This window comes from Falco biarmicus, chromosome 12 (assembly GCF_023638135.1).
Source record: "Falco biarmicus isolate bFalBia1 chromosome 12, bFalBia1.pri, whole genome shotgun sequence".
In the NCBI taxonomy this organism is placed as follows: Eukaryota; Metazoa; Chordata; class Aves; order Falconiformes; family Falconidae; genus Falco; species Falco biarmicus.
The window spans coordinates 17,734,987-17,748,251 of record NC_079299.1 but is presented as its reverse complement, the minus strand read 5'-3'; the positions used below and the strand labels follow the sequence as shown (position 1 = coordinate 17,748,251).

At 37.4% G+C, this 13,265-nt stretch overlaps 1 protein-coding gene across 3 annotated transcripts in view; it reads left to right on the top strand.

Moving 5' to 3' along the window:
• The window catches only part of BABAM2 (BRISC and BRCA1 A complex member 2), a 170,254-nt gene that overhangs the window by 26,367 nt on the left and 130,622 nt on the right, over nt 1–13,265 (top strand). For all 3 annotated transcript variants that reach the window (XM_056357722.1, XM_056357721.1, XM_056357720.1), the window contains exon 4: nt 5,071–5,165. In XM_056357722.1, the coding sequence (XP_056213697.1) occupies nt 5,071–5,165 (95 nt within the window). The remainder of the gene's footprint in view (nt 1–5,070; nt 5,166–13,265) is intronic.

Genomic DNA, 13,265 nt, shown 5'->3' with positions numbered 1-13,265 from the left:
TATACTGTACAGAATTTCATCTGCTTTATTCCTGTGATGGAACTCTTTCAGTAAGTTCATTTAGTCTTCCTGTGGCTTTCTACTTTAAGGAGGTAATTAAAAATAAACCAAATGATAAATGCAGAGAAGAGCTGGACCTCCTTTTAAAAGCTGCTTTGCAAATCTATTTGCTAAACACTTGTTTATTGTGCCGATAAACAATTATAAAAATGATTTTAAAAGTTATTGTAAGATTTTTAGATTCACAAAACTAGGTTGCTGCAATGCATGAGTCTGTCTTCTGTGCACCATTAGGTTATTTTGCACAGGCTGTGGTTCAGTTGAGGCTCTTACAGGGAATACTTTTTCGTTGCTGTAATTTAGATTGTACTTGGGTGATAATCATTACGTGTATGGTAAGGATCCTTTTGCCCAGTCATGCGAAGTACCAAAGATTTTTCAGCGCAATGTTTCTAACGTTTGGCTGAGTCTTGCTTTACATGGGCGGAGTAATTAATCTTCTTCCTTTGGTAATCTGTTCATTATCCAATGAATGTGCCTAATGGGAAACGCTGAGAGAGGGTCTAATAATTTTATTATATTATTACTTCTTCAAATAAGAAATTTACAACAGTATTTTCCCCTTTTAAATAATCGCTTCCCTCTCACTTTGGTTGTGTTCTTTTGACACTTTTCCTTGGATGTTCTGGACTTCCCTCAAACTTTTTGCAGGTGTAAGTCTAAAATAGTTTGTTTCTGCATCAAGAGAAGTGACCTTACAAGTATCTATGTGCAAGTGTAGACTTAGAGATTTAGAAGATTTTAGGTTAGGCTTCCACATTGGTAATAACATAGTGCCTTCCTACTTGGCCCTTTCCTTCTTTCTGCTGTATGGGCTGCAGTTACTGGTTATGGTCCAGTCTCTTTGTATATATTTGTCCTTCACTTTTGCCTGTCCTTTTCTCACCTACCCAGTGTCTCTTGTTTGTTGTAACTTCTCCAGTGTTGCTTGTATTTAATTTCTACCAGCATCTTATCCCCTCTTGTATTATCTGTTGATCTTTGTCCTCTTCAATTCTAGTACCAAAATTTCTGAGAAGGCAGTTGCCTGGCTACAGAAGTGCAAGTGATGAAGATTGACCTGCTGCGTTCTTGTTCAGCTTGGTGTCCAGCTCATTTACTTTTACTCTGTTTGCCCACAGATTTGCCCACTTTACAACAGAACCTAATTTCTTTTGCTGTACCCACTTTTACACCTCTTCCCCCCCACACCTCCAGCAGCATTTTTCAGTTGAAGTTAAACGAACAAGCAAAACAAAAGCCATGCCTGCAACCCTTTGCCCAAGAACCAAGTAACTGTCCTGCACGTCCTTCCTATACCTTTTTTTCTTTTATTGGCAAAATGGGACTTGATTCACTTGCCTAACTATAGGTGTCGAACTCTGAGGTTCCCTAGGGTATCCTGCTTGGCCTTTTCAGCTGCTGACCCAAAGGATCTCTCTGAAAAACCTTGTGTCATAGCTGCCATAAATGTGCCCTGAGGCACCTCAAATGACACTGAACAGCTTAGTTAAACTGAACCAAACTCATGGAGAACAGGTCCTTTGCAGCTTTGCATGTAGTGGAGTAGCTAGGATTTCTTCTGGAGCATCACAGAGGTACAGAGAAGGGTTGGGTTTTTTTAATGCAATCGAATACCTTTTTTCCAAACTGTCTTTTAATAAAGAGATTTCTTTGAGTCTTTAATACTGACTTTTCTGCCTTTCCTGTTCTGATACCTTGATTTGCATGTGAAGTCAGAAATTAAGCTCAAAAGTGTCCCGGCTTCTTGCTACCAGATGTTGTCTCTAACCGTCAGGAATATTTCTGACTTCTGCTAAACAACCTGTAAAAAGTTGAAGCTACACTTGGTTTACTGTAATACAGTTATTGTTTATGGTCCGATGAGCAAAGATCCCACAGTATTTCCAGATACCGTTTGAGGGCAGAAGTCCTGCTTCAACAGATGAGTTTGAGGAGCTTCTGAGGTTTGATGATCCTCTTCTACTTGAAAGGCAGCAGCAACACCATAGCAAAAATTGCCATAGAGCGAAAATCTGTAGGGTGGAATCCAGTGACAAGTCACAGGTCTGTGTTTAGTTCGCTTAAATCCTTTCATATTGCTGCCTGCGCTGACTTAGTGTCTTGGTTGCAGATGGTAGTGAATAGCTGGTTATTACTTGACCTGTAAAGACAATTCACAAAGGCTGGTTTAGGTAAGAATTTGTTTATAGAGGGGACTGATCAGTGGTTTTTTTCTACAATTTGTGTAGCTACTAGGAGATAGGTTAGCATTCTGAATAGATGAATAATACAATTCTACTTGCTATCTTTTCCTTGTTAATATTCAACAAGAGCAGTTTATTTTCTCAAAACTGATTCTGCACATAGGATTGGCTGCTCCAACACTGTTCCCTATTATCTGTGAATGTGTTTCATGATCAAGTAGCATTTGGATTTTTTGTTCGTTAAAAGCCAGATGGGTTGATTTCCTTCATATGATGAATTCCATTCAGATTGGTCTTATTCCAGGGTGCAGTGCGCACACATGTTTATTCTACATACTTAGTGCTGATTTAGAAATTCTTGGGGTCAGAAAAAACTGAAGAATATAGATATCCTTTTCAAAAGTTTAGGAAGGTATGTTGCTTCCTAATTTTGCTGCCTTTGGGTAAACAGGGATGTTGATGAATGCTGTGGCACTTTTAGTATATCTTTCAGTACTACCAGATTTACAGTATGGTTAAAAAAAGAAAGAAAAATATCCCAAAAAGGAAGTCATCAGGAGAGGAGAAGCTGTATATAGGATAGGCCAGTAGAGAGCCACTGTAAGGATTTAAGAAATTTCTCAGTTTCAGAGCTAACGCCTAACTTACTTGCAGTCAACCCTTAGCACTTTGTTAGACTTGCTTATGCATTTTGATAGATGAGAAAAGAACAGTGTGTGTGTGTGTGTTAAAAGAACTAATAGATTTAAGTATTAATATTTCTATCTTTTTGTCTATTGGGAGCATATTAGCTTTTCTTCTGAAATCCTGTGAAGTAAAATATTTCAAAATTTAATGCATTTTGCCTGAGGAGAAAAAAAGGAAGAGAAAGTAATATTCTTGGATAATGAAAAGCAAAAGATGTATAATACTTTTTTTTCCCCTACTAAATTTATCTTTGACTCCATGGCTTTAACTTTATTGAAGTAATTCTAAATTCTGTAGTAGTGTTTAATTGGAAATTTAATCTATTGATATAATTATTGGCTAGTGTATCTACAGAAATGAGATAAATATGGTCTGAGTGCGAAGTTTTTCCTTGCCTTGTTCTTACAATGGAATGGTCAGGTAGGGCTGTGGGATGCCACACAGTTTTCTTTCTCTCAGGAGAATAAAGGCAAACAGAATTGAAACACATGAGGAACTACATATTCATGTGCTGGAGATGCAAGGAAAAGGGTATTTCTTTCATTTAGGTGAGAAGGGGAGGGAATGCACTCTATATTGATTTTTTTTGGTTTTGGTGGTTTTCCTTTCAAAATTATAGTAGTAACCATTCTCAAACTCTAAGCACAACAATTTTGCAGATGGCTTTATTGGTTAAAAATGTTATGGTTTTACCTCAGCACAATTATATTTGGAGAGGGTAAGCCACAGGTAGTATTGTGTAAGTTTTAAATAAAGTAGTTAAAAAAACTGATCTTTCTGCTAGGTCGGGACAGACTGGTGGCTTGTGATTCAAAATATTTAATACCTTATACTTTTTAAGTTCACTGCAGAGACTGGTGTTAATATTTATGTGAAATAAAACCAGTTTTGCTGTTGTGTTGGCTATTGTGATTGTTTAAATATCTTTTATTTGAGTGTAAAGAAGCATTTTTTTATTTATGCATCATAGCCCTGCCAGGCAAACCGTTAACTGCAGTTTTAATTTCTCTGGTTTATAGTATTTAATAAGAACAAAACTCAGATTTAGGATTTATTCCCTTAATCTTTAGTCTGATTTGTAATTGTGTATTTTTGCTGAGAACATGTAACTTATGAAAACAGTTCATGCTCGTAGTTGTGCATAGGGCAAAATCTTGGTGCCTAAGCTTTCTAGAGTCAAAGGTGTTACTTTTCCTGTCCTAGTACAGTAAATTAAGTAAGACATAAGAGAAACTATATGTAATGGGAGAGCACAGAGTGGAAAAGTTAGAGCGCCCAAGGGGTCACATGGGTGCATGTCTAACATGGATCAAAAAAGGTTCTTTTGTTCTTTCCTTTTAGTCTTTGGCTTCATGGCAGAAGTGAGACTTACTAGAATAAGATCTGACTGAGGGGATACTTTTTTCCTTTTTAAATATGTGAAAAAATTGTTCTAAGGTCAGATCTTAGCATCTTCAATAGCAGGATGCTGTGTTTAACTGCCAGAATGAAAACCACTGATGATAGAGAAGTACTGTTCTTTCCTAACTGTTTACATTGAAGTAGAAACACCATTTTTAGTTGGTTTGAATATTTTTATTTAAATGTGTGATACTACATTTGTCTTGGCCAGAATTTGGAGTTGAAATGGTTCCTATTAAACTCTCTATTCTTTCTAAGATTTGGGGGTGGCAAGGAGAAGAGGGAGTATGTGCTACTTTTAAAAGCTCCAGTATTTTGAAAATCCGGATCTTAGTAGTTTGCATTTGACTTTAACTTAATATCCAAAACACAGCAATCTAAATGTGGTACTTTTCTTTTTTGTAAACAAGATCACTTCTTTAACTCGGTGTTTTGAGGCAACCCTCAATAGCGTTTGCATTGCCATTTGAGTTATGAAGCAATAATGTATTTCATGTTTCATTGCTTGCAGAGGAGGAAGAAGCTGTGCCTCAGGAATTTGACTTCATCCCCCAAAACATCTGATGCTTATCTTGCTTTTGAATTTTTGTAAAAATTGTATGGATAGCTACATAAAATGTATTTAATGTATATATCAAATTTTGTATTAAAAATGTGTATCATGTGTAGAATATTTTATTCATTTATAAGCATATACGTAAAAGCGCAAACAATGTTTTCATTTATTACTTTTCAGGGGATATAATTTTCAATGCTCACTATCCTGACCTGCCACCAGATTTTATCTTCGGAGAGGATGCTGAATTTTTGCCAGATCCTTCTGCCTTGCATGTAAGCACTTCACTGTTTGAGAATCTTATAACATGCAAAGAGACTTGGCTTTTTTAGAATAGTTTCAGCAATAGGAATTTGCTAACAATGCAGAATAAAGAAAAAACCCACCTTTTATCTCACTGTTATGTGAGTGTAAAGACTTTTTCTTTGAGTGTGATTTAAAGTTGAATCCATAGATGTGTGGTTTTTTGAAAATATTTTAATCAAGACAAGATGACATTTACAATAACTATTCAGAGTATCTTTAAAAGATGTTTATTTAATACCTGACCATCTTAAAAGAGATGTCTTAGCAAATAGGATTGCTCAATTGTGTCTTTAAAAAACATTTGGTCCTAGAAAAAATAGTAAAATTTGGTGTAGTGATGTTGATTTTTCTTTTCCCATGAGGAAAGATAGAATCAGGTTGTATGTTGCTGGAACCACTGTGTCAAAGAAAGCTATCTGCTTGTATGTGTTGGTGTTATAAAGACAAAGCAATGCCCTTTTAAAAGGTGGGAGGTTCAAAAATAAACAATGAGAAAATACCTTTACTTAGTCTTACTACTATGGAAGAAGAAACACCACAACCTGAAACCAAGAATTTTCTTCACTATTCAAAATCAGCCTCAAGTGGTAAATTGTTTGAAGAAGCAAACAATGGTTATGCTTTTACAATACTTCTCTCTCTCTCTGAAGTTACTAGCAGTTACTATAGCCATATTAAGGTATTTTGGAACCCAGAGTGTTTTTCTCTTTTGCTTTTCCTCTCTCTTTGGGCTCTTTTCTGGGTTGACAGTATTGTTTGTCAATAGGATTTGGGCGTATTTTTTCTAGTAAGTATGCAGTGCCTGTGGTTGTGGTGCAGAGTGACACTGTGTCAGAAAAGTGTGCCTTTGCCACAGAGCTCTGCTGTAATTCCTGCTCGGTAACCCACACAGTAGGTCTTGATCTTATTTCTTTTTTTTCCTCTTTAAACTTTCAGCTTTTATTAGAAAGTTGACCAAAAATCAATTTATACTTTAAATATATTTCACTTCATAGGCTGCCTGTAAGTGTAATATGGGAGTCACTAGCACAGTCGTGCACCTAAGAAGTGTCTTGTAGGGCCTTGCTAGGGGATGGGCTCTTTGCATAGTCCTCTCCTGCAGCCTCTCTTGTGCTTTATGAGCATGTCTTCAGAGCCCCCCAAAAGTAAGTCACAGGCTGTTCAGTGCTTGGGGTGCAGGTGTCATGGTGGAAGAATGTGAGGCAGTGGCCACAGAGTTGAATATGTCCTTGACATGTGATGTGACAGATGTGTTGGGGTTTAGTTTTAACTTTAGGCCCTTCATATTAAGTTATATTAAGAAACTACACTGTCTTAAAATAAGTGGTTTGATTAATTATTTTTAGCATACCTAACAGAATTTTAAAAAGGTGAATGTCTCATTTCTTTTCTTCCCCCACCTTCCTGTTAAGCTCACAAACTCCTTTGGGAAGGAGGCATGGTGCTGCTGAATTTTGTGAAGCTTGTTTATAGAAAAGGTTTAATTTATATGACAATGCTAGAATTGTTTCCACACACTTTTATATATCAGTTCTTCTATTTTCCTCTTTTTGTGTTTGTTTCACAATCTTACAACCTCCTGAGAAGTATTCGTACTAACAATCACTTTCTGCAGGTGATGTTAAAGGAAGAAGAACACTTTTTAATGTACTGGAAAGCTGAAATTAATAACAAATAGCAAATTAGATAATAAATAAAGATAATTTGTGGCATCTTGCAGAAATGCTGTTCATATGGAGAAGCTTGCTGAGAGTGATATGGTACCATATTTCTCATGTGAAAAGAAGTCCCTAGTAATAGTGATCCACAGGGAAACCTGCAAGGATGAAAACATCCATAATTTTCTTTCATTCTTACATCGTTCATTAATGATGCTACTTTGGGGATTCTTGCTTTTCTTCTGCCTAAGTGCAGACCAAACTTCCCATCCTCTTCATTGGAAAGTAGCTTGACGAGCCGTTTGCTCCTTGATACACAATGAGATATTAAACAGCCTATTTTAAAATTAATTAAAAACAAATGAAAAAAGAACAGCTTTCCTTTGGTCATTATGCCTTGCTATAGTATTCACTATGTAAATGTAACCTTTTTTGATAAGGTCCTTGGTCATTCTCCTGCCTTCCATCCTGGTGTTATCAGAGCATGTTATCTCCACCTTGCAGCTATGGTCTATATGGTGTCATGGTGGACATTTTGCTTTTGCATTTGCCTTATAATGTTCAACATGGTTTGTGGAGTTTTTCTTCAGAATGCTATATTAGCAATAACTAAGTATTTTAATAATCCCTTTTTTCCACAGATCTCAGAGCTGTTTAGTGAAGATAATTTTAATTGAATTCTAAGATATTAGCAGCATACTTTAATGTGTTAACATATCTTTCTACTGACTGTAAGTAAAAATAGATTAGCATGTTGAGCATGATTTAACACTCTTGATCTCAAGCAATCTTCAAATACTTTTGATGCAACAGTTCCTGGCAATCCAAACAGAATCAGCCATGCACAAAAGCATGTAGAAGGTATTAAATGAGGAGCACAATCTCTTAAGCAATACATTCTGCCAGATCTGTGGGAATTCTGACACTGAGCCTTCCTGTGCTGCTCTCATCTGCCCGAGTGTCTTTCTTTTCCAAGCAGAAATCATCACATGCTGTTACATGGCTTGAGTCAGGCATTATGCTTAGCTTGAAATGGGAACCAGGAACTCCAGATTCCTCAAGCTCATGTGGCTCTAATAGAGGCTGTCAGTAGACCTCCCTAAAGACATTTGAATGGCTGTGCTGCAGATCGCTTCAGTCACTTGCAGCTTCCATGGCTGTAGGCAGACCTTCGAGTCAGGTTTTCATCTAAGCACGGTAACAGGTGTTCAGTTAAGCAGCTGTTAGCCAAACAGCTAAAACAAGATTCCAGAAATACTGCATCTTAAAAAGTAGATGCTGTAGGTAAAGACTTAATGCTAACTTCACCCCTGCCCCCCCCCCCCCCCCCAAAGGATTCCTAAATGGTTGGGCCAGTGTTTTAGCAGTGGGGTGATATGTTGGACACTCTTATTATAAGCAGAGCTAATCAACTGCTTTGTTAAATTGGTATTACAATTGCAGAATTCCAAAGTGCTTATTGAAACTCAGCTTTGCTTCTATGTCTTGTGCAAATATTCAAGACACTTCGGTTTGGAACTCTGGTTGAGTCTTAAGTTCAGCACTGCAAAATATATGCTTCATTACGTGACTTACAGAAGTAGTTACTCAGCTGGTTGCAAGGCCTGATTGCGTGCATTCTGATCTTTAGAATGATGAGGAACTTAAGGAGCAACTCAACAGAGGGGCAACCGTTCCTTTTACTTTGGTTTGTCATACAGTTTTAATTACAGTCAGATGGCTATATTCTTTAGGTTGGTGATGCTGTTCATGTTCAAAGCATTAATAGAAATAAACATTAATGTTTTTTCTTTTAAAATGTCCTCACCTATCGTATGCAATTGATACTTGCGTGTATAGCACGCATAAATAAAATCAGCTACTCAGAATGTAAATAGTTCTTCCTTGCTCTAGTGTTTATTCATTTTGGATGACAAGTATTAGAAATGTATTTTAAAAACAACCTATGATTCACTCTGTTCTGATTAAAAATTCAGTTGGCACAAAACAAGATTAGTGATTGTGTACGGATGAGATTGGAGCTCATTACAATGACGCCAGTTTGAGTAACAAGAATTGTTTGTTATGTTAGCCTAGTTGATTGTTAATGTGAGCCAGTTAATAACTGAAGTGCTTGTGTGAAATGTTAACCCTATTTTTCCAATGATTTTGAGGTATATGCTGTTTGGTGAAGAGGGGACAATAGCAGTATATGTAAGCTAACTGTCAGTTTAAGGTTTTGGGTTTCTCGGCATCCTAGTTCAGGTCTTCAGCCAGTCTCACCAGAATTACTCTGCCCACCCACTGCTGACAAAACGGCTCTATTAGCCTTAGTGGGAATGGAGGCAAGAGGACATTAACATTGCCTGAAACCTAGTAGGTGTTGACTCTGTCCTTGTGGGCTAGTATATATGGGAATACTTAGCGCTGCATTTGTGTGGGAGGAGGGCTTTGCCATCACAGAACTTCAGAGAATGGCCTACTGTGGTTCTCATGCCTGTACGTAGCATTGGGAAGATTATTTCCCCTTGTCTAATTGTTAATACTGAGTACAGTTTTTAGTCATTGTGGAGTTGGTTCAGCTAATTGTGCTACTCGGGTGTATTGGCTGCCATTCTGTATATCTTGTGTAAAGCAATGTTTATTTTAATTTCTTGTATTTGTAGTTATTGGACTCCATACTTACCATTTGGCTATATGATGACTGTCATGAAGACTGTAATGGTTTTTGTGGCCATGTTCAAAATTTTAATCATTATTACCGTCAACTTGCTGAGTTAGCTTTTAATGGGTAGTGAAGAGATCTTTTAAATACCTCCTTCTTCCATAATTGTTCTTCGTATACTATCAGGTGCATGAGACAGATGTTTAACAGCATCAGTTGTTCCTGTGTTAACTACAAAAACCCCCAAACACCCTAATGCCATTTGAACTAGTTTGTTCTAAAAGGTCTGACTGTTGTATTGTGGGCAAAGATGCAGGTTTTACATGTTACAGTATGAAAGCCCCACATAAGGGCGGTGAGCATGATGGTTTTCAGAATATGACTTCAAAGTCACAGCAGTGAGTTCTTTTTGTTGGGCAAATGTGTGGGTAAGTTTGAACTATATTAGCATTACTATCTCTTCTGGTTGCTCTGTTTGGGATGGCAGCAGAAGATTTCATTCTTGGACCCCTAACCTACCGCTCTGGTACTGAAAGCCTTAAATTAGTTTTGGCTGAGCTTGGGGAATTTAAGTGAAAGAGAATGCGGTATTGGATGCTGAATTTTATTACAAGTTTTTTTCTTATTTTGAAGTTCTTGGTATTCACATATTTTGTGTTCACTTTTCAGTCATGTTTTGAATTTATATGTTAAGATGTGTTTTACTTATTTATAATCCAGTACTATTTTCTGTTTAATTTTCTAAAGCAAACATGGATTCTGAAAACTGTTTCTTCCTGTCCTTCTGTATTGATCCTACCCATTTTTATGTTTTCCCAGCAGAAGGACCATTTGGCTGGTGTTGGCATTTGTGGTGTATATATACATTTTTGTCCATTTTTTTTTTTTTTCAAACAATGGAGAAGTGCCAGTACAGTGTTTCTTTAAGCCAGACCTGAAAGAATCTAATTTTGAATATATTTTACTCCGGTTTTGGTGTCTGAGCTCCACGCAGTCTCCCCAGGAAATCCTCATGTGTTTCCTTGACCCAGCTAACAAGGGGTGTCATAAACCAGGTACCGGCTACAGGTTTTCTGCCATTTATTTCTGTTGTGCTTGTACTTGATTTAAAATGAGAAATCCCCAAAAGAGGATTCTGGCTGGGAATCCTCTCCAAGGGTAGGTACCCTGGCCAGCTTGACTACAGCCTGTGTGAGGCCAGCATTCAGGAGGTCCTTCTCAGAAGTCATACAGTGCCAAGAGCGAGTGTTAGGATTGTCTGTGTAGCCATGTGGTAAAAATGGTGACTATACAAACAGTTCAGCAGAATGAATTCAAGAGGATGACAGAACACAAGTTTTTCCTATCATCTTTCCATCTCATCTTCCTTCAGGGCCTTTCTACATTTAGAAATTACTCCTTTTTCTCCTTGTTTCAGTCTTCTGAATTTCTCTTCAGCCTTTCGCTTTTATTTCTCCTCTTTGTCCAGTACTTTTTAATATTTGTAGGACTGAGAGGGAGTTAGCTACCTTGTACTACTTTGTAATTTTCTATTTGTGTAAAATAACTGTATGTGTTCACCTCACTTTCTTTTTCCAAAATTTCAGCATTTCCCAGCACAATTTACAAACTTGATTTTCTATTTCAACGTGTAAGCAGAAGAGAATATGCTGAGGTCAGAAGTTCTGCTTTAGTTCATCACAATGTTTTGGCTGGATTTTCCACCTAGCAAATCTAGAAATTGAAAAAAATTCTACAGTTTGATACTATTTATTTAATTTTGAGAGAAGAAAATATCTAATAAGACAGGTGTTTTTTCCTTTCTTGCTTAAATCTTGCTAGTGTACAATGCAAAATTAATTCCATTAGTTCTTTGAAGGGCTTGGTGGGGAAACGTTTCCTCTCATTTTTTGGCACAAGCTTCTCTGATAATGCAATTTCTCCCTAGGATATGGAAAATCTAGCATATTAGTTCTTAAAATATAGTATTTCAGTCCAGAAGATACTAATTTAGGAGAACATTAGGAATATGCATGGATCATTTGACTGAAGGATGGAAAAGTGGGAGAAAATGTTTTTCTGCCATACTAATTAATGTGCATATAATGAGAGACTTCGTAATTGTGCACTAGCAATATATGGGAAAACCCCCACATTTAATAGCTTTCCATTCATAGTGTTATATTATGGGGGAAAAAAAGATAGTTTTAATTTGTCACATGAATTTGACCATCTCTTTCATGGTCATACAGTTAGATGGATCAGAAGGTTGGACTGGAATAACAGGATGCTTAAATCTTAATCTAAAGGCTGAAAAAAATGTTTAGGCTTATGTTTCTTTCAGGCTACGTCTCTTTAGCTTATACCTGAGCCCAGAGCATTGGCCTCTTGATTTTCTGGATCTCCTTTTGAATTCATGTTGAATTCATCTTGATTATTGATAAATTCACTCATTTCTTAGGTGGGCAAGACTTGCTACTGGGCTTGAGAAAGACTGCTCTCTCCCTGCTAGAACCAAACTGCATGTCTGAATGAGTATTCTTTCTTTTGCTCCTCTAGTGTAAAATTGAGTGGCATATCCTGAAGTTCTGGTAAGTGGAGGATGAGCGCTTATATAGCTAGATATTATTGGTCTTAGCTGAGAGCTGCCATATGAGCGCTAGCAATGTCATCACTTGTTTCAATTACTAGACTTCTTGCACAGCAGGAAGGATCACGGCTCACCTTTGTAGCCACCTTCTTTGACCCTGTGGTCCCTGGAGACTCTGAAAGCTAGAGATGGGACAAATCCTGGCTGTGACAAAGAGCTGAGCAGACTGTCAGTGAGCCAGTACACAAACCAAAGCCTAGGCTATGCCTAAACTTGTACTTTTACGTATGGTCAAACCTCTGTTATGTAGCTTTGCCAATATATTTTCTTTTGATGCTGGCCAGCAGGGGACCCTTGCATGACTGAAATCTGAGTGCATTTCAGACTTGGTTGTTTTGTTTCTTAACCCTGTCCTGGTTTCAGCTTTATTTAATTTTGTGTTTTATTTAAATTACTGGTCCAGTTAGATACTTTCTATTTCCATCTTCTTCCAGTTCTCCAGGGTGTTTGCTAAGTTTATGTGCAAACTGTAACTTTAATAGTGTTAGGCAATCAGTCTCCTTATGGCACTTGCCCCAAACGTTTCAAGATTTCCTCTGGAAGCCCATTTCAACATCTGGTGGTACTCTGGGCTACTTCATTCCGTAGGCCATGAGAATATCCCATCGGAGGTACGGTCAGTTTATATTAGTACCCTGTACTAATACACCTTGCATTAAGGATAAGTGAAGTCTACCAGCATGAATGAGAGAAAAAGTGTAAATTGTGAACTGTGTGGTTATATTAGATAACAAACTGGGGGTGAGAAGGGCCTTGGAATATTCTTTGGAAGCTGGAGTCACTTAATCTGCAATGATTCTTGTAGGCAGTGTCTCTGTGACTTCCTCCGTCCCAACATCAGTTGTTCATGTTGCTGGATATTTTCACAAGGGCAACTGACAGTCCATGAAGACTTTGTGAGAAGGATAGTTTTAGGAAGCGCTTAGAGGAAACCATGGAATTTGCTTACTTTTTTTCAATATCTCATACTGCTGTTAACACTATGAATGCCTGTCTGTCAGCCAAGTTTTTTTTGTGGCCAGTCAGGTTGATCTAGTAATGCCCTAGTCTCCTTCACTGTGTCTTTCCAGTATATTTTGTAGACATCAGTTTTTCCTCCAGGAGACTCTTCAGGTGGATGTTGTTGTATTGGAGGAAA